This window comes from Haliaeetus leucocephalus, unplaced genomic scaffold (assembly GCF_000737465.1).
Source record: "Haliaeetus leucocephalus isolate CR32 unplaced genomic scaffold, Haliaeetus_leucocephalus-4.0 Scaffold273, whole genome shotgun sequence".
Classification (NCBI taxonomy): domain Eukaryota; kingdom Metazoa; phylum Chordata; class Aves; order Accipitriformes; family Accipitridae; genus Haliaeetus; species Haliaeetus leucocephalus.
The window spans coordinates 6,317,788-6,343,419 of NW_010972709.1; the positions used below are offsets into that span (position 1 = coordinate 6,317,788).

The 25,632-nt window shown below is 49.0% G+C and overlaps 1 protein-coding gene across 1 annotated transcript in view; it reads left to right on the plus strand.

Annotated features, from left to right (window-relative positions):
• The window catches only part of PMEPA1 (prostate transmembrane protein, androgen induced 1), a 45,950-nt gene extending 20,756 nt beyond the window's left edge, over positions 1 to 25,194 (plus strand). The window contains exons 2-4 of the mRNA XM_010569595.1: positions 17,542 to 17,696; positions 24,228 to 24,281; positions 24,404 to 25,194. Of these exons, the coding sequence (XP_010567897.1) occupies positions 17,542 to 17,696; positions 24,228 to 24,281; positions 24,404 to 24,952 (758 nt within the window). The 3' untranslated portion in view covers positions 24,953 to 25,194. The remainder of the gene's footprint in view (positions 1 to 17,541; positions 17,697 to 24,227; positions 24,282 to 24,403) is intronic.
• The last annotated feature ends 438 nt before the right edge of the window (positions 25,195 to 25,632 follow it).

Genomic DNA, 25,632 nt, shown 5'->3' on the forward strand with positions numbered 1-25,632 from the left:
AACTGATGTGCTCTGTCTCTTGATTTTTAGCCCATGAGATGCTTCAGTCCTGGGGTTTTGTTGAAATACAAGGGTGGATTTTTAAAGATTTTCAGCAGATACAAAGCAAGTAAGTCCCCTAGCAACAAAGGAAAGGTTTTTTTTCTCTCTTAATGTAGACTTTTTTGACATGAAGCATTTGTGACACACACCCCCCCTTTAAATCGAAGATGAGTTTTGCTGAAAGAGATATTTTTAGTGGCTTTTAGACATATTCAGAGATGGGACTTGAACCCTTGATGTGCATCTGCTTGTTCCCCCAGCCCACCCTGGCTGGCTGAGTGCTCCGGCAGCTTCAGCCTTCACCTGGCCCGGAGGGTGCCTTTGTGGGGCTGCTCAGGACAGCAGCCCCTTGCCTGGGAGGGTGGGAGGTAGCAGGGGTGGAACAGTTGGATAAATAAGTTGGTAGCAAGTTTCTTGCATGGTTTCTTCTTTTTTGTGTGTTTTTGTTTTTGGTTGGTTTTTTTTTTTTCCTTCCTGGCAAGAAGATGTAACAAAAAATTGGCAGGTTCATACTTTTTATTATTGAATTAAAATCTATTAAATAATAACAGTGAGCCAAAACTTGAAATCGCTATTAGGCAGTGCTCTCGGTGAAGTGAAATGCTTCTGGATCTGGCTCGCTTCTGCATTTTGTGTGTATGTGCATGTGTATTATGTGTGAAGAATGAGTGTATGAAGCTCAAATAGAGGTTTTAAATAGAAATAACACTGGCAGCTCTTTCTCCGTGAATCCAAGGCTATTATGTGTCTGGCTCTCGCCAACACGAATTGCAGAGGAAGTTCATGTAAACTCCATGGCTGATTTGACAGCTGCACAGCCGTGGCTGGTTCGAAGCGCGGACGCTGTTGAGCAGAAGCGATGGCGTTTTTCCATGTCTGGTGATTTACCTCTTTGCAGAGGGCGAGGTGGGACCGAGGGAGCCTGTTGCCCACCCCAGTCCTGGCACCTTACGGCAAAACCCACAAGTTACGGTCAGGTCAAGGTTTGAACTCCTTCCCTAAAGCTTTATCGGTGGTCTTGGGTGAATGTCACTGACTTGGTGCTGCCTGGGGACCACGGCGGGGGACACGAGCCGTCCCGTTGGCAATGGTGAAGATGCATCAGCTGGGCAAGGAGTTGGCTGCCCGCTCCTCTCCCAGGACAACTCTGCTCCGTGCAGCCGTGGAGGGGCTGAGCTGCAGCGCCGGGTGGTGTCGGGCCCCTCCAGCACCACGTCTGCAACCCGCGGAGGCAAACCTGCGCTTTTAGCCCCTGTGGAAATCCTGGTGCGGCGCGGGGAGCAAAGTGCACCTGTACGCACCGTGGCAGCGGGAAGGATTTGGGGTTAATTTCTCCGCGAACCCACAGTGCACCGAATGATGCTGCTTGTATGGGGGCTGGGGGGAAATAATGTTAAATTAAACTCTCCGTAAGGGAAGAAAAGCATCCAGCCCCATTCTTTACTGCTCATTTTAGTAATTTCTTCCAGATAACCTACACATCTGTGTCAGTGCAATTAAAGCAGAAATTCTGTCTAATGAACAGTTGTAGCCCTTGGGCTATTGCGGAATGAACAGTGAAGTTGGAAACAGTCTTATTAAAATAATATTTAAGAAACAAGGGTGGGGAGATGGAGGTGCCAATGAGGTGGTGGTGGGATGCTATAGGGTGAGGAGCAGAGACTGCGGTCAACCCAGTTTTGGACTTTCAGGGGTGACTCCCCACCGTGACCCCCCCATAGAAATGACTGTATGGTGTGGTTGGACCCGGGGCTGGGCACAGCCCAGCCCTGCTCCCTCGTCAGGGGCATCTGGTCATGCCATGTCACAACAAAACAGTCTTTAAATCCAGTCTTGCACTCTGTTAAAAGCGGCTGCCTGTAGGGTAGCTGTGGGTCTGCGGGATGCTTGCTCCATCGTGGGCAGTGTTAGCTGTCCTGTTAAGCCAGATCAGCTGTTTTGCCTATATATTTTTTGGAGATTTTGGTTGTCCAACAGCTGATAAAGCTCAAGAAGGGAGGAGAATGTTTCTTGTGTTAGACAGGATTATATCTGGTTTTGCTTTTTCCAGAAAACTGTCCTTTCTCAGTGAAAAACCATGCTGTGCACACCCACATAGTTTGCTTTAACTTTTCTTTCTCCTGAGGACAGTGACTGTCCAGGCTGAACTGTATCAGTGATGGAGACTGGCCAGTTTATCTCATGTGAGATAGTTTATTCTTTTGCTTTTAAGTAAAGAAATAAAAAATTCCTTTTCGGTGTCAACCCTTGGAGTTATAATAGTGTCTCTGTGCAAGCCATAGTTTTATATCAGTTGAAACAATTAATACTTGGAGCTGGCTTTTTCAAACTTAATGTGCTCCTCTTTAGAAATGCATGTGCTGCAGAAAGCTAGTGACATCTCAGATTAACAAAATAAAAAAAAAAAGCAAATGCCATAAGAAAAAAAAAAAGGCCAAACAAATCCCACTGGAATGATACATTGGAATGATTTTAGTGGGATTTATATCTATGAGCTGTGGGGTTTTTGTGGTTTTTTTCTTTTTGAAATGGTTGTGAACCAGAGTGATTACTTATCATTTTCATTTTAACTCCATCTGACAAATCGTTTTAGATGGAGAAAGCAATACTGCATCTTTAAATGGCTACTCTGTCAGCGCATCTTGCAGGGCTTTAAATGCCCTTTGTTATCGCAGTCTAGACAGGACGCAGGCGGAATATTTGATATGTTATAAGGCAAAGATTTGACAAGGTTGAATTAATTTACTGGCTTATTTAAAACTGAATTTGAAAACATTTTTCCTTACGAACTTGTCTTTCTCTCCATCCTATTTTTTTTTTTTCCGAAGTTAGTACAGTATGTTTCAACCATTTAGACTGGGAGAGGAGACATTAGCTTACTGCAGCCTGCAGTACTTTAATTGCCCTTTTTATGACTGTCTAGACATCATGCAGATGCATGTTTGTGGTGAGAAGACATTTCTCCCTCTGGTTATACGATAGTCTGAAACCTTTACATTGCCTATCTCCTTACCCCCTCTGTCTTGGAATGCGCTTTACTCCCTCCATCTCCCAAAATCACTTTTTCCCCGTTTTATCTTTTTCGAAGGACACTTCAGTCCCCGTTTTTCTGTTCTTTCCGCGTGCTTATTTGCAAGTGGTAATGCTTTCTGGGGGAATAAAGGTATGTGGAGCAAATGGCTCTTGGAGCCTCACCGGCAGGTCACGGCGCAGAAGGCACGGCCGAGGGGTGGCTTCGTGCCGGGTTTGTTTCTGCGCGGCGTGCTGTGGGTACCTGCATCTCTCTGCGAGTATAGCGATACGTATGTACGGCTGTGTTTGTTTGGGTTCCCCTCGCCATAAGAGCACAGCCTTGCGGGCCAGGTTTAAGAATGAAAATATCAGCCAGGTTTGAATGGGTTCGGTTATAGTTATGCAAATGGGATGCATTAATTAACCCCGTTGCTATAGCTACTGCTTTATTGTTAAATGCAGTGAAAAGGGGACAGGCGGTGTCCATGGATAATCCTCTCCTCTCTGCTCTTCCCCCCTTCCCCGTCCTCCCGAAGTCGCCCACCGCCCTGGTGCGAGGGCAGCTGCCGCTCTCCTCCGGGGGGCCGGGGTGCCCTCCTGCCGCCCACCATCCCATCCTCGTCCCCCCCGTCGGGCAGGTGGCCCGAAAAGCCGGGCTAGGAATCACGTCCGTGCCTCTTCCCTCCAACCGCCCCCAAAAACCTCTTGTCGGGGCTGACCTCGAGGGTCGGCTCTCCACCGCTGCCCCGTGTCGTCAGTCTGGGGGCTGCGTGGGGACGGGACGGGCGTGCTGGGGACCGTGGGGACGGGACGGGGGTGCTGGGGACCGTGGGGCGGGCAGGAGGGACGCAGATGTGCCAGGGGATGGGGACTGGGGTGGGGAGGCTCGGCTCATCCCGCTGCGGCCGGGCGAGGGCAGGGCATGGGAGCTCAGCCCCGTTCTCGACTCCGAAAACTCTCTCTGCCGAGCAAACCGGGTTTTACAGGGGAGGACAGCTTCTCTTTTTGCGCCCGCTTAAAAACTCGCGAATGCGAAACGCCGCAACAAAACTCAGACTTTCCAGCATATCTGCTGTAGGAGTTAAAACCTTTCTCGGGCTGTTGCTACAGCTGAGGTGGAAGTAAATTTATTACCTTTAATTTTGTCAGATTTGGGGCGTTCTTACCTCCCCCATTCGCTCCGGGGGGGGGTGTGTGTGTGTGTATAAATATACTTTTTTTTTCTTTTTTTTTTCACATCTCTGTGTGAGAGTATGCACATGCATTCGCTCCCATCTGGTGCTGTTCAGACCAGTTCAAGAACTGAACCTGAATATTGCAGTGACCAAACGCAATGTGCGCGTCTGGGCATTTGCATGCGTTTTGCGTTTTATTTTTTTTTCCTGCAGCGCGTAATTATGTCTGTAACTTAAGATTGTCCTTGTTCCATGGGAGTAGCTCCCCTTGCGAAGGGTCGCTCCTTTGGTAAGCAAAAGCTGCAAAATGATACAGATGATAACGGCGCTTAAGCAGAGGCAGGGAAGGGAGAGGTGTCCTGCTGATCGGCCCTGGACAGGGCTGAGGAAATCCGGTTGCAGTCACAGCCCTGCCGTGACCTGCGTGGCTTTGGCCAACTTGCTCAACCCGTGTTTCGACACCCGTCTGCGAGCCGTGTGCCGGGGCAGCCCCTGCGGCACTGCTGCCTGAGGGCGCGTGTCCCGGTGGCCTGGGGACGGGGGGCACGGCGGGGGGTCCCCGGCACCCATCCCAAATCCCGACGGGCTCCTCAAGGTTGCCCTGGGTCGATAAGCGAGACGGCACGGGGGGAGCCGTGCTGATTCACGCGGGAAAAAATGCCGGAGGAGAAATCCCCCGGCTACAGCTTGTGGTGTTCGGTGGCTTCTCTGCGCCTGGGCTCCATCCGTGAGCCGACGGGTGCTGTGCTTGTGGCAGGGAGGCACGGGCTTGTCCCCGTGTCCCTCTCGGGGTGCCCCGGCTCGAGCACTGGTCCCACAGGACTTGCCGGGCATCGTGCCGGGGCTTGGGCGCCGGCGCTGGGGCACCTGAGCCGCAGCTGGGCTCTGGCGGGGCCACGGGCGAGCGTGTTGGGAATCGGCCGACGAACGGTTCTCCCAGGAATAAGTGGAAATAGAAACTTTCTAGAGGGAGGACGTGGGGGAGGGAGGCCCGGTAAAACCGGGCGTATACAGCGTTCAGCCCGGAGAGGCTGTGGTCCATGCCGATGACAGCCACAAGCCTCCGCACCCGCGTGCCGTCACGGCTGGCTGTTTTTCGGCGGGGTGTCCCAGGAAAGCCCGTGCCATCCCACCGCTTCGCGGGCGAGGAAGATGCTTTGCTGCCGCCTTCCTTTCTGCGCGCACGACAAGCGCAGCGTACTGGGTCCTCGTGACCTGCAGAATTAAAGCTGCTTCGTTCCGAGGGGCCTGGTGACTAATGAAACGCGTATTCCTTAGCGTCTCCGCGGCAGCAGGAGGAGGGAGCAGGCTTCGGCACTGCCGGCAGCGGTTGCCGGCGCGCGCCGGCCGACGTGGCGCGGGCGGCTGCGGCCGACTGTGAAGCTGCAGGTGCCCCCGTCGGCGCGAGGCGGTTCCGTCGCAGCAGGAGACGGGGCCGAAATGGAGTTGGAATTGGAAACCCAATCCCTGTGATTGCTGTTAGCTTTCTGGAAAGGTGGCGAAGCCCTTCCCTGGATGGAGCACTTGCTCTCCTTGGAGCGTCCGCGACTGGCAATTTGTCTGTCGAAACAGATGTGGGCAGCGAAAAACATCTATTTCTATAACTAGAAACAAATTTGGTAATTGCCTCTTTCAACAGGACTTGCTCAAGCAGGAAATGAAATTCCTAAATGGCAGTTAGCAAAAGTATTTATAGCTAAGTTCATAAATGAGATGTGCTTTCCTTTGTCATGAGTTTCTGCTGGGTGGAAGGAAAAAAAAAAAAAACCTCTATGGTAGCAAGCCACATATTGATCAGGAGTGTTTCCAGGGTATACGAAAATACTTATTTATTAATGTGTTTATTTTTAGTAGCTGTAGAAATACCCCTGACAAACAAAACCCCTTTGGTCTTTCAGGGTCAGCTGGCAGGGTTTGGTCCGGATATTGCGTACTGGTTTTTTCACTCATTTTTTGCTAGATTTTTTTTTTATTCTGCTTCATGCTGTTTATGATTGCAAACCGTAAACTCTTTGTTCCTGTGTCCCTCTCTGGATGCTCCTGTTCGAGGGGGTGGGTGACGCTGCCCTCGCCCCTGCCCCGGGCATTGTCCAAGCCCGATGCCATCGTGCCGCCTCTCGGGGAGCAGGAGATACTGTGGTTCTTCTCAGCTTGGTGGGGGCCGTGAACCTGCCTCAACGCTTTCTAGTGAGCAGGCAAATTTACCTATCTTTTAAGTGCAAAACCAGAATTACTTTATGCTTTTAATCCAGTTTAGCCGTCCTTACCCTTGGGAGTAACTTCAAAAGCAATGTACTCCTTCCAGTCGTCTCAGTAGGCTGGGATCAGGCTTACTGTGCATAAAATATTTTCTCAAAATCCTGGAAAAGGGGAGGGTGAGAGAAATAGGCACAAAAAGGGAGAGAAGGGGTTGGCGTATGCAAGATTTTAGAGAGTCTGAGTATCCCAGAGAACCTTGTTAGTTCTCATTGCTCTGAGGGAGCTGGTTAACGTCTTTAGTAGTTTCTCTAAACGAGTCTCCAGTTGACAGGTCTCTGCTTGGAGCCAGGAGGTGTCCCAGCTGAAAGAGCTGCTGACCCCAGCTCTCACGTTTGCAATTTCCATGTAAAAGCTGAGCGCTGCCTTGCTGATCCTGCCTTTCTGGTCTGTGAACGCAGGTCCTGCTCCCCACAGCTGCCACTGTGGCCATGCTAGCTCAGGAGGGACACCTTTGGAGAACAGGCACAGTGGTGTGATTGGGACGGTTACTGCGTTTTAAGGACTAAAAAATTTTCTGAGGCCCAACCAGTCTGATGCTTCCGTGGCTATAAGTATGAAATGGGGCCATTTCCTTTAAAACAAACAAAAAAACGGGGTGGGGGTGCAGGATGAGGCCATCATTTGCCAGTGACTCAGAGGATGTGATGCTTGATTACCCGGGGTGACAGATGAAGAATACAAACTATATTAAACACAGTTATGGCCCAAGGATTGACACTACAAACTTGACTTCTTGGGGCCCCATCACCCATTTTCCAGCAGTGTTTTTTTTTTTCTCAAACTGGCTCCTTTTCCGAGTCCCACTTGCTCTCTGCCCTCCTGCCCTGTTCTCAGTCTGCCATCACTAGCTTGCACGGCATTATTTCTGCTTGCTGCATCACAACCGGCCATGTTGAATCTGGAAATGCAATTTAGCTGTTATAACTGTACTGATGATGCATGAAGCAGGACCAAATCCAACAGGCTCTTCCCAGCTGTCCTGCCTGTTGTCACGGGCCTGATCCTGCTCTCTTTGATGACTTGGTGTTGCTGCTGCAGCTCCAGCTTCACGATGCTGCTGCTGAGCGCCAGCAGTGGCAATATCAAGATCATATTCTGTATCTATCTGCAGTACTTCCCGTGCTGCCTTGTAAACAAATGCAGCTGTTGACAGTCTGATGGGCCCTTCATATGTGGTTTTATGGAGGTATTATTTAGAAGATAAATGTAGCTGAGGCTAATACATGAATATTGCAGTAATGACTTCACCTGGTCTGATGGCTTCTAAAATGACCTAACAGACGAGCGGTGGAGGGTGAGTAATCTGCCGTCTGAAGTTCTTTGTTCTTTCATCTCTTCTTCCCTGTCCACGGTCTCCGAGAGAGAGAACATTCTCTCTTTAAGGAGCGGAGCTCGGCATCTGGTGGATGAAATGGCCTCTCTAAACCAGGAGCAGTGTTTGGTGCACCCTCTCTGGCAGCCTTTGGATTCCAGCTGTTGCCTGGAGCTGTTTTGGTTCTTGCTTAAATTAGAGCAGTTCAAATGTAATGTTTAGCATAATGGGCATGTGCCTTTTCCAAGCAGGGCTGGGAAGGATATGCCAGGGCAGAGCCGCTTGCACCAGGCTGCGTTGCTGCTGTGCCAGGGTATTTTCCTCCGCGCCGTACGTATGAAGAGGAGAGGGCAAGGGGCCGTGGTCAGACGTGGTCCCAGCACTGACCCTGCTGCCTCTCCTGTGGGATGCTGCAGCGTCTGAGCCCCTGCAGCTGCTCGCTGAGAAGTTGTGAGTTTATTCCCTACTAAAATCATAGCTCGGAAGGGTGACCAGATTCACATGGCTCTTTTCAAATTCACATTCTTTAGCCTTGAGTAGGAAAAAAATGAGGTCCGCTCTTTGGCTACATTGCTTAACCCACATCCTTTTACAGAGGCTTTGATGAGCATCTGGCATAACGACCACACTTTGGCTGGACTCGATTCTGCTGAGTTTAACCCTCGGGTCCTTCCAGGGAGCCACATGCAGCTCCAAAGGGTGCCCAAATCTTGCTGTAGCATCTATCCCCTGCTCTCCGAAAGCATGCTCGCAGCCAGCAGGCACGAATGCAAGCTCTTGGGGCAGGCAGGGCTCTGAACTGAGCATGAGGACTGGGCAGAACTCGGGCCAGCTCTGTGGACCCTGCTTTGGGCCAGGCCTGCTGTAGGACCAGTTCAGTAATGTCAACTCTGGCCTTTCTGGTTCTCTGCTTGCAAAAGACGGCGTGTCGGTATGTGTAAGGCAAGGCGGTACAGGGTGTTCTCAGCTTTCATTTTCCAAAAGTGATTAGGACTTGTTTTGTGCCCTAATTATTGGGGCATGCAAGGTAGCGGTAGGCTCTCAGCTGTTCGTGGCAAGGACTGTCCTTGTGTGTCTCCTTGCTCTCGATGGTGCCTCTGGGCACTGCTGAAGCTGTGGTGCTCTGAAATGTCAGCGAAGACTGGGGAGAGGAGCGGGTTGGGCTGTCAAGTAGCTGACAGAATGGATAAGGGTGTCTCTCCTCCTCCTCCTCCTCTGCAGCCTGCTGGTGCCCAAGCCCCTGCCCTTGCTGCTGCCTTCAGCCGGAGATGTGGGTGCTGAGAACGGCTGAAAGTCAGACCCATCACTTCTGGTTTAGGGCAGCGTCTCTGCCTGCCCATTGGCAATAAGTTTCGTGCGAAGACGACAGCCCAGGTCTGTTGGAGAAAATGCTGGGTCATATCCTTCTTCTGCCTGTCAAAGCGCCTGGGTGGGTAGGGGAGCAGGCAGGGACCTCTGGACCAGCAGCTGAAAAGGATGCTTGCTATAGGATGCTAATGAAGCAGCCGAGGTTTTGGGTGCTGACAGACACTTACTGATGCTGGAAGAGGGGGACCTCGGTCCGCCCCTATTCCAAGACTTGTTTTGCATTTGCTCTTTGAGGAACTGCACAAGCCTGTTGAGAAGCCTTTAAGGTTACTGGCCTGAAACCGTTCTTGGCTGAAATCCTTGAGCATCCCTGCTTGGCATCCCACAAAGCTTGTAAGTGCAGTATTTGGGGAATCACGGACAGGGAGAAAGGATGTGTGGATGCTCTTCAGCTCCAAGTCTCAAATTATTGCCAGTACCAGTCTGATTTGGACTTCCATTTCTCCCCACCACCTTCCTGCACATGCTCAGTCAAAAAGTAGCTGTACCCTTATTTAAGTCTTTCGCATGCTTTTTTTTATGTAACTAGAGTGCTGCCATCAAGGGCTACAAGGAACCTGTTCAAACAGAAGATACCCAAGGGTGGGGGTGGATGAAAAGATGAGAAAATTGGGAGGAGAGGGAACGGCAGTCAGGGCTGTGCACATCTCTGCTGTGTCTTGCTCTGAGTCATGCAGCAAGGGCAGCTCTGTGGGTATCAGAGGTGTTAATGGAAAATCAGGGATGAAAGTGCTCACTGCAGATTTGTGAACACTTTTCATTAATTCATCTGGTTAATTTTGCCGTGTCTGGAAAGACTCTGTGTGTGTGTGTGTGTGAGACCTTCCTCTCCAGGGTGTGAAGTGGGGGTGCGTGGAGGACAGAGCGTTGCAGTCAGTTGAACTTATCCTAAATCCCCAAGGATTACGGAAGAAGCCGGGACATGTGGGGTGACATTACAGTGCCACCATATTTAGCTGACGGTAGGCAGCAATTCATTTATGGATTTCATAAGCTTCGGGACCGGGGGCTGTGCTGGAGGCCGGTACCGCTGCTGCGGGATGGTCCCCACCGAGGTGCCCCACTCCCCGTATTTGCAGGCTTTCGGTCGGAATCTGTTGAATCACGGTGCCGAGTCACCCGCGTGAACCAGGCTCCGTAAATAACCACGGGCGCTCCGCAAAGCGGCCGTGCGCGGCGAGGAGTGGAAAGTGCTGCTTCGTAGTTGGAGCGAGGGCTCTGGGGGCAGAGAGCAAGGTGCTTTTCTCAGCTCTGCCTTCTCTAAGCATCACCTAGCGCTTCGCACGCTGTCAACAGGTATCCTGCTGCCACCCCACGGGAGGCACGCGTTCGCCGCAGGGACAGGATGGGGCCAAGGAGCTCAAGCTGCCTGCAGTTAGAAGTTATCCTTAGCCTGTGTCTTCTGGAGGCTAAAGAGATGCTGCCCAGGTTTGTACAAGACCTGATCGCATCTCTTTGTACTTCAGCAGGAAAGTTGAAGAATCTCAATCTGTTTCTGCCCGTTTTATCGAGGCTTGTTAGGCAGCAGGAGGAATCTCTGTACAAAACTACTCCATTCAGTCTTGGTGTAAAAGTTGTTGCGTGTCAGAGAAAGTGAAGACCAGAGGTGAAGGCACAGTAGGCGGTGAGGTTCCTTGGCTTTTGCATTAGGCACTTACAGGATGTTTCTCTGGGAACATAAATGACATTTAATTAAAAATAGTCTTTATGTACAGTGAAAAATGACCAGTCTGGAAATTTTCATGCAGCTGGGTTGCAGAGTAACACCCCAGCATAGAAAAGGACTCTGTTATCTCAGATTGCAGGTGGAGGGTCTTCAGCAAGATGGTCCTTGCGCTGTGATGGGCTAAAACGCGAGGCTGGGTGAAAGACCCCTCGTGCCCAGCGAGGAGCCTGGCTGCCGGGAGCGAGTACCCATGTGGGCAGTGATGGCACAGTGGTGATTCAGGGGAAAACACTATTTCCACAGTTCTCTGAAACTTCTGAAATAGCAAAATCTGCATTGTTCTCAGCCCCTTTTTAGTCTCCCTGACTCTTACTCACTTCCTTTTGGATTTTTCTGCTACTCAAATTCACGTCAGTTTTTAGATGAGGGGAAACCACTGGAGTTAAGCTTTCATGTTAAACCCACTTTTTTTGCCTTTTCTGTGACTTGTGCTGTTGGAGATCTTGGGGCAATGTTGGAAACTTCCCCATGGTGGTGGGGCTGTGCCCAACACCCCAAAGCCTGATGAAGGCTTTGCCTGCCTGTTACCAGCTCTCCTATCTGTCAGGCACATGGAGCAACTTCAAAACACAGTTTTAGATGTGTTTTTCCCAAAGAACACTAATAAAACGAGCGATAATGGGGCTCTGATGCTGAGGGACCATCATGGGAGCATCCAGAAGCTGAGGTACATATCTCATCCGTCCCGGGTAAAAATTAACTGATGGCTCATTAAGTTTGAACAGCGAGGCTTGCTTGGGAGGTATCTCATCCTGTCTGGCGTGAAGCAGGGCGTTAGATTGCCTCGCACCAGGCTGATGTCCATCAGAAGATGGAATTAGCAGCAGGAGTTTTTTCTCCACAGCCTTAAGAACTTACTTTTGATAGTTTGTGTGAGCTTGTGATTGGACTCATTGTGCTTGAACTGTCCCAGCAATCTGTTTCAAGTCAGAACTAAGGGGTTTTCAGTGATAAAAATACCCAGAGGAAGTGAAAGTGAACATAGGAGAAGCAAAGTATTCTGCAGGGGATTCTCTGCTTGCTTTAATTTTGTCTCAGCAAAACCGACTTGGGTTTTAGCACGGTGCACCACAACATTTATGATGACTGGCATATTTATTTTTTTTTTTTAAACTTTTTTCTTAGGAATTGTGGCTAGCGCAGCTACATTTGTTCAACTTAGCCATTATCTCCTGAGTAATTTCACTTCTCTTTCTCGTCACTTCTGACATGATATGCAATTCCAGTATATATAGAAATTGTAATTGAAGCTTACAGATAATTGTTTTGACCTGCAGATGTGTATTATACCCAGCTGAAAGCAAAGGTCATCTTGACTGAGACCCTGTCTGAAAGCTGTTCTGTCCACGTGTAAATGATAGCTGGAGTACCCATAATTATTGCAGCAAAATGCAGGTGTATTTGGTTTTTTTTCTCCTCTTTATACTTGCCAGTGCTTTGGAGCGTTGGTCTTCAGCAGTGATACTCTGTGTGGAAGGAAAAGCTTTAATAAAGTTTATAGTAAGCATTTTATGAACTGTAGTATAGCTGTACAAAGTAAGGAAATAATGCATTTAAAGTATATCATAGCCTCACCTCCCCTGCAGCCATTGCGAACTGCGTGTGTGTGCTCCCAGTGTCACCGCTGACTCAAATAGCTCTCCCTCCTTGCAAAAATATTAATGAATTTTAAACCTGTGGGTGCCAAGTATTTTGTTCGTAGGCACTCGAGGAAGCTCCGAGATGCACCTTTCTGCAGGCGCTTCTGTCGAGCCGTCGGCGTGGTCTGCCTCCACGTCGGCACCAGCTGCCAGCCAGCTGCCATTTTCATAAATTTCAGACACTTTAGAGCCTTATCGTCTTGGTGCCCGGGCAGCAGCCTGGTGTGGGCAGCAAGGGCACGTGCTGCCTTCCTCCAAAAAGCCCTCTGAGCAGGAGAGTGGCCACAGCCTATGTGTTGCGGCGTCCGCAGGCTTTGGGAAGCAGCGGAGTCTCCTATCGTTCGTTAATGTAAGGCTATAATCGACTGTGAAACCCTTATTCAAGGCTGCATGTGGCTTAAAGTGGCAAGCGAGTAACGAACTTGAAGCATGGGATGTGACAAGTTATTTTACTTGATCACGAATATCCAGTTTCAGGATTGTGAGAATCTGGGGGAAAAATGCTTAGTTGCAAAACAGTTGCACACGTGCTGACCGACTCCCAAAGCTGCAGTGTCTAGACAGAAAATACAGAAAAGCAGGTTGTGTCACTTGAATGTGATGTCTGAACCTGTTAGTTTGAAATGTATTCTGGAATAAAAATTATGCAAAATTAAATTAGTGTGACCTTACTTTGCATTTGGAGGCTGAATATGCCCATCTTGTAAAGCCTAGTGCATTTATAACACTTCCCTTGGGGAAAATTACAGAGAGAAATGGAATGAGGTCTCTTCTAATTGAAAAGTGACAATGATTAGGAAGCCAAATACAAAATGTGTTGAGTATTTTTTTCTTGTTTTGTTGTGTGTGTGTTTTTAAGAATACCAGTAGAATTATGTGCTTTGCAGTTTGGCTTGTTTTTCGTTCCCCAAAGGCTTTTTATTAGCATAGCAGCTGAATTGCACTTGTATAATAACTTATTAACTCAAAGTTTGGGTTTTTAATGATCTTTCTTCATTAGTTTGACTGAGCTACTTGGATAAAATCTTACCGAGTATATCCAGCTCTCCAGCATGTTGGGTTTTTTTCCCCTTTCAGCAAATGAAGCCCATGAAGACAAGTTAAAACAGAGGGAGAGTTGGCAGAAACTTTGGCGCCTCGAGTGGGTATGAGTCTCTTGAAACTTGAAAAGCACAAGTTGAGTGTGTGGGACTTTTTTTTTGGTTTGGTTTGATTTTTATTTTATTTTTTTCCAAAGGCCAGATCGGGCAACATGAGCGTTCTTGGGATTAAAGCTCATTTCGATGTACCTGATGCGTTTGCTCCTAGGTGCTGTGAGGCTGCGCTGCTCCTCACAGGCTGGGCTTGCGGTAGAGCAAAACTCAGGGCACCGTGTGCCCTCTGCTCTTCCCCGAGCTCCTGCTGGTGCAGAGAGCAGAGGTTCCAGTGTGTTGGGCTGCCGCATGTATACATACAACATTGGGAAGAAATTTTAATTTCAGCAGCACCACCAGAGACGGCAGGTACATTTCTCGTATACGATACTTAAATGTTCAAGCTGTTGTCTGCGTTGCAGGACAAGGGTAGATGTGCTCCGCTGCAGTGATGGAGCTGCTTGCTTCCCTGTGCTAACAAAGGAGGTTGGAGAAGAGCAAGGCCATTGGCATGAAAAGGCCAAAGTCCAAATGGGGGGGAGCTGATCGGGTTTTATCGTTCAGACACATTTCACCAAACCTGTTTACAGAATGTTAATTTGCATCTTAATTTTCTCCCTCCTCCCGCGAAGTGAGATGCTACAATCACACTTTTGTTGATAACGCTAGTGTGATTGCCATAACGTTAAGCTAGATTCCACATCGAAATAACCCAGTTTAGAGTTTGAAGAGCAAGGCATGATGCATGGCCAAACACTGCCTGGGTCTCCTGTGGTCCCTGGTGGGGTCCTGCCTGTCCAGATGTCCAGCTCCAAGAGAACACATGGGAGGGAGAGATGGCGCAGGAGGAGCATCCCTGCTGGAAAGCAGTGTCCCCTTCGTTCTGGTAATCATACTGTGCCTTACTATTGCACCTCTTGGCAACTGTTTTGTAATACCCCAAATAGAGGAGTCCCACAGCCAGAATAAGCAACATTCAGGCTGGATGGGGATGGATGAGACACTGGTAAGTTGTCCCAGACCCTGATGGAATTCCCACCCTTTCTTCTGCTTCAGGCTCTGCTCGTTATATATCTGTACGTGTGTACAAGAAGCTTAGCTTAGGTAATTTGTAAATGACACGTCTTGTGTGTGTTCCTTCATAGGAAGGAGTTAGGGCAGCGCTTCCTCATGGCCAAAACTTCACTTGTGTCACCGAAGTTCCATGACCAATTTAGCAAGGTTTGGTTCATTTAAGGGACCTCTCATCCTAAGAAAGGAACTTTCCTTTACAACTACCTTGGTCTTGTTTTTCTTCAGAAATACAACCTCTTTTAACCCAAAAGGAAGTTTTCCATCACTGGCCTCACTTGTATTTTTTTCTTGTGTTTTCTTACTGTGGCCAAAGCACATGCTGCATTTTGAGGCTAAATTGACTCATCTTCCTAAAAACCTTGGTTGCTTTTTGTTTTGGTTGTTTGTTTTTTTTTCTTTTCTGTAATGAATTCCGCAAAAAGTAGGCTCTGCACCCAAGCTGGGTGGCTGCTCTCCAGCCTGTGGGCTCTGCTGCCCGCATCTAGGGGAGGCAGAGGGGCCCTGGGTCAGTGCCCCCTCTGGGGGTCTGGCTCTTTGTGGGTGACCTGGAGAGCACCCAGGGGGGCTGTGGGGCATCCTGTGCCTGGCTGGGGTGCTGGGGCTTCACCTCGCCGGTCGGGTGCTGGAGGTCAGCAGGGATGCTCTCAGTGCCTCTGGGTGCAGCTGGCACTAGGACATGCCTTTGGGCTATGTAGGGACACTCTCCTGCATGGGGGGGGTGACATAGGAAGAGGTGTTGTGCCTTTTTTTTAAAGGTTTTGCATCATCCTCTTTTCCCAGCCCTTTAAGTTCTGGGGTGTTTGCGTGTCTGGTTAATCTGATTTGTGTTTAGAAGAAATGAGGTCCCGTTTCAGCCCGTTCCTGCAGCACAGGGCACCCGTGGCAGCTCTCGGGTTGGGTCACCCGTCATTCCCACGGGCGAGCTGTGCTGCTGCTTTGGGGCTGGATCATAAATCGTTGGAACATGTTTTTTTCCAGGCTCTTCCCTTCACAGTGGCGTTCGGGCACCTTGCTGGGGTTGCTGTGAAAGACGCAGAGCTCCTCTTTCAAGAAGATGCCTTTAGCTAAAAGGCATTTTTAAGGCAAAACTCCTTTGCAATGTTTAGCTTTTAATCCCTCTCTTCCCACGCCATGTGCAATCTTCCGGTGTAGAGGCAGCTGCGTTTTAGGGGTGCTGTAAGTGTATGGGCTCCAAGTCAGTCATACATCTAACTTTAAGTGACAGATAAGGCTTCTGCTTTCAAGGCATAATTCTGCTTTTTGAAGGTGGTGGGCAGAGCCGGTTAAGCATTTTGGGCAATGGCAGAAATAGCTGCTGTTTAGCAGAATGAGCTCCAAGGTAACTGGCAGCACTCACCACCTGGACTGTTTTCTTGACATTTATTTGCTTTTACTGGCACTTAAATGCCACCTGCCAGGAGAAAACTTTCCATTAAAAAAAGAAAATTAAATTTGCCTGACTCAGCAGAAGCCACCCCAGCTGGTAGGAGCAGTGTGATGCTGCCCTTCGAGGTGTGATGGGTCTTCCCGTGTATCTACAGATATATGTGCATGTGTGTGTCTGTATAGATAAAATACAGACAGCAGCATCCATGATAGCTTAGGGCGCAGCATTCCAAAACTGGATGTTATAGCTGTCCCCGCTGAGAAGCAAACAAAGTTTAAACCCCCAGAACTATTGAATTTTGCTGGTCTGGCCCCTCCTTTACGATGAGCACTGGAGTTGCTGCTGCCTGGTCCTGGCCATGGCGAGCTCTGGGTGCTGCTGGCACGAGGGGGCTTGGGGGGAGCGACCAAGTGGTTCAGGGATGGTGTCCGCTCTCTGGGTGCCAAATGCATGGAAATAATGACCCCAGTGCTACGTTTGCCTCCAGTACTCAATTTTCCTTAGCCTCAGAGAGGTGTGAGGAATTATTTCCTTAGGAAATTTTAGGAGCTGCTTCTCACCGCCTCCTGCCAAGTGTCTCCGGAGTTAACCGGATGGTCTGTTGTTTGCTTGTTCTTGTTTGTTTGGAGGCTTTTTTGGCAGTTTTCCTTTATGCCAGTTCAAGCCACTCAAGCTGCCGCTGTCAGCTGGCTGAGCCCTGAGCCGAGGGATGTCTGGAGCTCCAGGATGTGGCCCCCACGGGCAGCCGCATCGCGCCCGTCTGGCGTCTCTCTGAAAAGCAGGAGGTCTCCCCGCCTGTGCCCCGTGGCGGATGGGCTGGCGTCGGGGAGAGGGGTCCTGCCAGCCGTGGGCTCCCCGTGCCACTGTCCGACCCCTGTGACAGAGGGGACGCGTACCTGGTGTGAGGGTGTGCTGAGGAAGACTTCGGTCTGGTCCCCCCCGGAGGAAGGAGTGGTGGTGATGGGAGGAGAATTGCAGAAATTTAGCTCGCGTTTAGGTAAATTGTTTCGTTAGGATGAATTACGCTTGTTTGTGGCTCCGTGGCCCCGAGCGAGGCACGCTCGGCGCTGAGATGCTGCTGGTTTTGTACGCGGCGGTGGGGGCATCCAGCACACTGCAGCTGGGAGGACTTTGGGAAGTCCTGTCCACACTGTAGCTTGGAAACACTCTGCTTTGTAGATCATCTTTAAAGATCCCTCCTAGAGGCTCTTCTGTGGCACTGAAAAAGTGAATTAATGAGTATTTTATTAAGTAGCTGGGCTCAAAGCATGCAGAGCCCACATAGGCACGTGAGAGCTTTATGGGGGGAGGATGCGGCAGTGTCATTGGTGTCTCAGCCCCATTAGTTCTTCTTGTGCTCGATTACATGTTGTTTTTTTCTGTTGGCTGAAAGTCTGTCTGTCTCTCTTGCAGCGGAGTTGGAGTTTGTACAGATAATCATAATCGTGGTGGTGATGATGGTGATGGTGGTGGTGATCACGTGTCTGCTGAACCACTACAAACTCTCTGCGCGATCCTTCATCAGCCGGCACAGCCAGGGGCGGCGGAGAGACGAGAACCTCTCATCAGTAAGTCGCACCCTGCTCTTCCACCCCACCTCGTCCTGCGCCGTTTGTCAAATGATGTGACGCTGGGGAAACGTTAGAGCCAAAGGCGTTCGTCTGGGTCGTGTGTGCCCATGTGCCGCTTGGCACTGTGTGAAGAGACGCCCTCCACGCTGGGTCTTGGCATCATCTTCTCTCTCTGTCATGGGGGTGGGTGTCCCCTTTTAGGGGTGTCTCTGGCTCTTTAGGGTGCTGCATGTTGTAATGTATAGACAGCCATAGCCTCTGCCTTTGCCCTGAGCTTTGCAGTTCAGACTTTACATCAGTAAAGTAACTGCAGGAGGCTGTTCGTGGCGTGTCCTCTTCCTGAAACCACCACGCACCCTCAGCTGGTTGGGGTGCATATGACTTGCCTTTAACAGCCCCAAAATATCAAGTCCTCTGGCGGCTCAGTTGGAGAGTCTCAAATGACTATATGAAAACTTAATGCCTGCCTTGAAGAGAATAGGAAATCCTGAAATACCTTCTCTAGTTTTCACCGGTGGTGCTGCCATTGCTGTGGTGGAGGGGTCAGAAAACACTTGTCAGCCAGACAAGCAGAAATCTCTCCAAGGGGGTGCTCGAGAGGTTCCCTGTGTAACCCAGGCTCCCTGCTTCGTAAAAGCCTGAGGAGAAACGTGTTAATTGTACCTCTGATGGGGACTCGAGGCTGAGCCTCTCCAGCCTCGAGGCAGATGTTGGTTTATGCAGTTTCCTCAAGTGCAGTAGCTCAGAGAGACTTAGAAGAACCTATAGAGAAAAGACATCACATTTTTTTGGTGGGTGAGCATGTACTATTCACTGCTGCCTACATGGCTCTGTCTTCAGTGCAGGGGTATCTTGTACCGATTTTTTTTGTTTGTGGTGGTTTTTTTTTAGCATTCACCCTGAAGGATCTTAAAGCTCTTTAAACGATAGGGCTTCCTCAAGGTCACTGCTTCGTGCCCTCTCCTCTGCAGGCTTCCAGGGCAGGCTGAGCACATCGGTGCTGCCTTGCAGTGGTTTGTGTGGGGCCGTGCTCCCTTGTATCACATCCATGCTTGCTGCGGGAAAAAGATCAAATACTGGGATTGCTTGCTTTTTTCTTTTTCTTTGAGAAAGATATCTAACATCTTTTATTAACTAAGTCTTCAGTACAGCGCTGTCGAAAGCTGTCCAGCCAGCAGATGCCCAAGGTGCAGGCTGTCCCTCTGCTCCAGAGCCGCTCTTTTTGTCACACATCACACGCAGCGGACAGAGGTCCCTTATATCGGACGCTCTGTGCCGAAGTGAGAAAGACGCCCGTTGGGAAGGAGAGCTGTGCAAACCCCAAGCTCGATTAAAGCACCCTTCGTTTTGTGGGCTGTGGAGCGTGTCTCCGGCGGTGAGCTCAGCTCGGGGTCGTTTATCGATGCTGTGCAACAAGATCAAAGTGCCGGGAGTGCGTGATCCCCTCTTAAACCAGCTGGTGCAAGGGTGGTGATCGCTGGAGCACCTGCCTGCTTTGGGGATCAGAGCTAAACTCCTTGCACGTATCCCGGCTCCTTCTGGGTTTACAAAAATCTTATGTCTCTTCTTACTATCCCGTGCACCCGCTTCCAACAGTAGCAGAATGTGGGCATCCGAGCACGTGAATTATTAAAAATAGCAGAAAGATTGTTTTCCCACTTTCAGATTTTTTGCTGTTTTATCACATCCAGAATGATTTACTTGAACAATACCAAAATGTTTCATTTTACATTTTCAAAGCAAATATCAGATCAAGCCTTTTTTATTTTAATATACTAATTTCTGTTTTCTTAACTGGCCTGGTTTTTGTTTTCTTTAAAAAGAGGAAAGAAGGCTAACATGGAAAGAGAAGAGAAAATCACATGGAGATTGAACACTTCAGGTTGAATCAAAAATTATTGACTGTTTAAAAAAGAATGCCTTTTTTCCCTTTTTTCTTTTTTTTTTTTTTTTTAGATTTTACCTGGTCAAAATTTCCAGCCATTTTTTGGCCCAGTCCCCAGACCAAAACAGCTCTGTTATTTATTCAGCCTTCAGACACATCAGTGATTAAATGGCTTTTCAGCCAAGGTTTACCTCCATGCCTCTGCTAGACCTCAGTGAGGGTGCAGAATCTTCAAAACCTTTCTTGGAGCTAAGGAGAGAAATGTGAATGTACCGTTTGGTTTTTGGTTGTTTTTTTTTCCTCCCTCTATAATTCTTCCCTTCTCCCTGCCCCTGTCTGTGCTGCGAGGGCAGTGTTGGTGGAGGGGCAGCCAAGGTTCCCTGTGGTCCGAGCGCTCTCCTGGTGGGACAGAGAAGCCCCTCGTGCGCTAAGCGGGAAGCTCGTTACAGTGGGATCAATCATAATAAAGATCTTAAAGGTAGCTCCTTTCAGATTCAGCCCAGCATGTCTTTTTGTAGAAAACAGCTCTGGTCTAAACGAGCGCTGGAGGCTGGCAGGGCAGAGGCTATGCTGAACTGGATACCGGTTTACGTAATCCATTAAACTTGTGCTGAACTGGTGTTGAGCTTTTTAAATCCCAAACTTCACTTTGCTGTCATGACCGCAGATGGGCACCGGCACTGCATACACGCTTTTCATCTTTTGAAATATTGAAATAGTTCATCCCATGGTCAGGATGCTGCTAGGTCTGCCCAAGTTGTTCTTTTTTGTTGTTGTAGCTCAAAAATTACAACTGAAGGAGAAATTAATTTCCCTAAAGGTTTTTTCTAATGTGGTTCTCACTAGCAAGGAATTCTTGCATTACATCATGTGTTTCTCCATCACCGTTCTCACTGTACTTAAACTCTGTCTCCTTATAGCAAGTACCTTTATTTTTCCAGAATTAAGAATACTTAAGAAATGCTACTAAAAACTTTTTTGCAATAAGGTGGAGGGACAGTGCCATTCTTAGGAACAGTGATGTCCCACTCCCCCCAAAAAAGTGGTTTAAATGCAATTTCCAAGCATACCTTTGTCCCCCAAAATGGAAAATGTAAGTCCTCCTGAAGGGTCAGAGACTTAATCTGCACTATGCAGTAGTGTCAGAGAATTTTCTCTGTAAAGCTAAAACAAGCGTTTCTATTGAAGTCAAAGATTGATCTCTAAAAAGAAATTAAAAAGTAATTTTACATTCTGCAGTGAGTCCTGGAATACTTGCAGAGGTTTTTACAGCTGTATTGCTCATGAGACAGCAGAATCTCAACTTTCATTTCAGAAAACCATAGCTTTCTAGACTCAGCCATTGTTGAGATGAATTCAAGTCCTTAATATTCCAAAAATCAGAGGCAAGCGAAGAGAGCCCCGAGGACAAGGATTTACAGCGGTGATGCTCCGTCACGGGGCAGCGCGATTTTGCTTGGCTCGGTGGGGCTGTGTAGCCATCGCATGGCCAAAGTGTGAAGGCTAAAAGTATGTTTTCTGTCTCTGCGGCTTTGCCTTCCTCTGACTGCTGATTTCCAGCAATTTTAATCCTGCTATTGAGTTCTTAGGAGTTACCCAGGTGGGGTTCACAGTAGCGTGTGAGGCAGAGGGTCGGTGTTGGTGAGCGCGCTTGTGGTCGGTCAGCCGTGGGCACCTAAGCGTGTCCAGATCAAGCCCTGGAGTCCCAGGAGAAATGGTTAACAACAGCTGCCAAGATCCAACTCCTACAGAAAATGGGTCTCCTGTCTGCTCCTTATCTCTGCAGAGCCCCTTTTAATGTTGTTTCTACTGGTTTGCTACTCTTGCATCCCTGCGTTGCCTGGAGCATCATTCCTTGACCTCACCTGCACAAACAGATGAGTTGAGGTGTGAGCCAGAGCTTTTCTTCTAAACGCCCGAGTGGGATATCGGGTGCAGGCTTTGGGTGGGTGGGTACTTAGGGGTAGGGGACGTTTTTGGTGGAGCGGCTCACGTAAGGGCGTGTACGTGCCGTCCCCATCGCCTGCCGCAGTGGGAAGCCCCAGCTGAGCGCGGTGATGCTCCGCGCACCGGGAAGCGCCGGGGCTGCGGCCGCCCTCGCGGGAGCCGGCTGACATCACTCCCGGGAAAAGGGGGAAGCAGATGGGATATTGCCATGGCACTGCCCACTGCCAAGTTAAATATAAAACATCTAGCAGAAGGCAGCGGGGTACTCACTGCTCAGGAAGTCTGCCACGGGGGCATGGCAAAGTAAACAAATTTTTCGGAGTGCTTCCCGCCTCTGCCCACTGCTTCGGCATCCTTCGCGATGAGGTGAAGGGCTGGCAGCGTGTGTGGCAGCGCTGGAAACCCTCCCCATGCCCTTTGGTGCCAGCGCCGTGGCTTAGCAGGGGGTTAGAGGCGAGGATTTGAGCTGTGGCAGATGCAGTTCCTCTTGGGTCTTTTGGCTGCTGGGAGAGTTGGACTGTAGACTATCCCTGCAGGCAAAAAAATACATGTAAAATGGACCAGACTAAACAGTTGATGCCTGTGTAAACAGTTGCATATTGAAGTCTAAAGGTCTGTATAAAACATGGCGTTGCATTGCTCGGGAAGGGCTATGCGGCGCGCAGCTCAGCCAGCGCATTCATTAGCTGTAGCTGGGGAGGGTGCTGGTACTGCAGCACTTAACCTCTGCTCCGAGGAGATGCTCCCTAAAAAACACTGAGAAGTGGGAAGAATCTGGGCTGTCTCATTTCCATATAAATCACTGTTTTCCTTGCACTGGCAACAGGACCGCCTTGAGGTTTATGTGCAGAGCTGAGCTTCAAAAACAGGAACCTGATGGGATTCTCTCCAATCTGATACCACGTGCGATGCCACAAGAGAAAAATATATTCGAAAGTTGGGGAAAATAAAGAAGAAAAAGGGGCAGGGGAGGGAAGGAGGAGGGGGGGATATAATGGGTGGCTGCTTTGGAGATTTTAACGTGGTGCTGGTGCTGCATTTCGGGCAGCTGGATGCGTGTTGCGGGATGCCTGGGTGCTGAGGCTTCTGCCGCAGGGTTTGGGGCTGGCTCTGCCCGGGGGGGGCACCCCCAGTCTGGTCCTCTCTCGGAAGCGCTTCTGGGGGGAGCGGAGCTGCCGTTCAGCCCCTTACTGGGATAGCTGCAAAGGTATGCAGCAACGTTCTCCCTTGCGTGCCGCAGCCTGGTACGAGGCCAGATGTGCTTCACAGCTGGGCAAGGTCCAGGGAGCATCAGACAGGCAAAATCTCTTCTGACTTTATCAGTGAAGGGCTCTGTGGTGCCGCGGTACTCTTGCAGCTTTTTACGGGCTTTCACCGGGCTGCCCGGACCGCCACCACGGTTATCACAGAAACAGGTATTTCATAGTAGGAAAGTTTGTGGTTTGCACATCTGGAGAGCCCTGCTGCGAAGGCTGGGCCTGAGAATGGCCTTTGGATGGGACACCTTAAAGGGAAGGAGGGGAAAAAGAAACACCCTTGGCATTTTTTTTTCTGCTGGTGGTAAATACTTCTGCCTGTACCTGACTTGCTGGTGCTAGAACTGGAGATTCACCTGCAAGAAACTGAGAAGTGCCAGCTGTTCCAGGTTATAATTATGAGCCTTCTGGCTTGTTTTCCTCCAGCCTGCCTGCCAGAGGGATGTTGCTATATGTGAATATTAGCAATATTTAAATATTCTAGTTCTTAAGGCAAAAGTGTCTAGGGTGAACTGTGTACGCTCAGAGTATCACCAGCAAACGGGAAGAACCTTTGTTTGTTTGTTTTGATCATGATTTGTAAACTAATCTCATGGTTTGGGGGAAATTGGCTTGTGGCTTTATCGTGCCTGGGGTTGTTGGCGCCTGGGTTTGGATTGCAGGATCAGGGTGATGCTTGCAGTGTAAGGAAGTCTCTAGACAACAGTTCCTCAGTCTGTTTAAACCGAGGACCACTTATCCTTTTGGAGAAAAAAAATACTCTAGAACCATCCTGCTGCTGCAGGTTTCTATTTTTTTTTTAGCCAAATAAAATTAGGCTTAACATTTGGTTATTCACTTATCTTTATTTTCCCATGATTTCCTTGATTGTGTGCATCAGAATGTGGGTGTGAGGTTTTTCTTTTTTATTTTTTAAATCTTGTCATTATTTCATGGAGCATTTTCTGATGTCTTGTGAATCACCCACGGCTCGCAAATTGAAAAATACTCCTCTGGCATGTTTGAACCAGGGAGAGAAACATGCTGGGTGGGTGTGGGTGGGAAGGGGGGAGAAGTCTGCAAATGGGAGAGCGTTGTTTGCCGGTGTCGTTCTCATCATTCATTCTGCAAGTCATCTATTAAATATAAATGGAGGTGAAAATGGAGGGAAAATTTTAATCAGAAGTGTTGTTTTCAGTGGTAATATGCTAATACCCTTAGCATATACCTGTACGATACCCGGCATACGTGATAATAGCCGATAGCCCTACTAGAGAATAAACTCGGTTGTCTGCTTAGAAGCAGCTGTGTGCTGCTGCAGCCGGGGCAGGAGCGCGTGGCAGCAGTGGCGTCTCACCTGGGCTCTGGTGCAGGATGAGACCCGGCGCGAGGCGTTGGCAGCAGGAGCTGAACCGCCGCTGGCAGTCGGACTCACTCTGCGCTCTCTTCTTTCCAATGCAGGAGGGAAGCCTGTGGCCTTCGGAAAGCACCGTGTCGGGGAATGGAATAACGGAGGTGAGGGTGATGCGGGTGCGGGTGCCGCTGCCTTTCCCGCTGTCCCGGGCCGCAGTATCTCACGCTTCTCGCCCTCTTTCTCTCTCCAATTTTTTTTTTATTTTTTTCCCCCCCCCTTTCAGCAGCAAATCTACACCCCGAGACCCAGCGACCGCCTAGCAGTGCCATCCTTTCTGCAGAGGGACCGCTTTAACAGATTCCAGCCAACCTACCCCTACATGCAGCACGAGATCGACCTGCCCCCCACCATCTCGCTGTCGGACGGCGAGGAGCCCCCCCCGTACCAGGGACCCTGCACGCTGCAGCTGCGAGACCCCGAGCAGCAAATGGAGCTCAACAGAGAGTCGGTCCGGGCACCCCCCAACAGAACCATCTTTGACAGTGACTTGATAGATAACTCCGTCTACGGGGGGCCGTGCCCCCCCAGCAGTAACTCTGGCATCAGCGCGACCTGCTATGGGAGCAATGGTAGGATGGAGGGACCGCCGCCGACGTACAGCGAGGTGATAGGGCACTACCCCGGGTCGACGTTTTACCAGCACCAGCAGAACAACAACGGGATGCCTTCCATCTTGGAGGGCAGCAGACTCCATCATTCACAAATCAATGGCCTTGAGAGCACAACCGCGTGGAACAAAGAGAAAGAGAAACAAAAAGGGCACCCCTTTTAAAAAAAAAAAAAAAAAAAAAAAAAAAGAAAAAAGGAAAAAAAGCAAGAAAGTAAATGAAACACTCTGCACTTCTCGTTAAAAAGGAGAGAGAGAGAGAGAGTTGAGGAAGATGAGCAAAGAAAAAAAAAAAAAGCCCTTCCCCATCTCTCCATGTATAAATATTTACTTGTTATGTCTGGTCTGAATGCACAAGCCTACCAAGCTTGCAAAAACATTTCTTTATTGAGCTGTGTCTAGACGTTTAAAAAGGAAAAAAAAATCAACTGTAGTCCTTTTTTTTGTTTTGTTTTGTTTTGTTTCTAGTTGAGCTGTGTGTGAATGCTTTTTTTTGTTTGATTATTTCACTTATCTTTAAAGACAAAATATTTGCACAAAAAACATTTTGTTTAAAGATCTGCAATATAAATATATAAATATATATTAAAAATAAGAGAAAGTGTATGTGTAAGGAGCAGGAGTATTTTTGTATTAGAAGAGGCCTATTCAAAAAAAAAAGTTGTTTTCTGAACTAGAAGAAAAATGGCAATTTTTTGAGTGCCAACTCAAAAAGTGTGTATTACATTGTAAAAAAACAAAAAACAAAAAAAAATCAAAAGCAGGGGTTTAGAGTTATTTATATAAATGTTGAAATTTTGCACTATTTTTTAATATAAATATGTCAGTGCTTGTGTTGGTCAAAG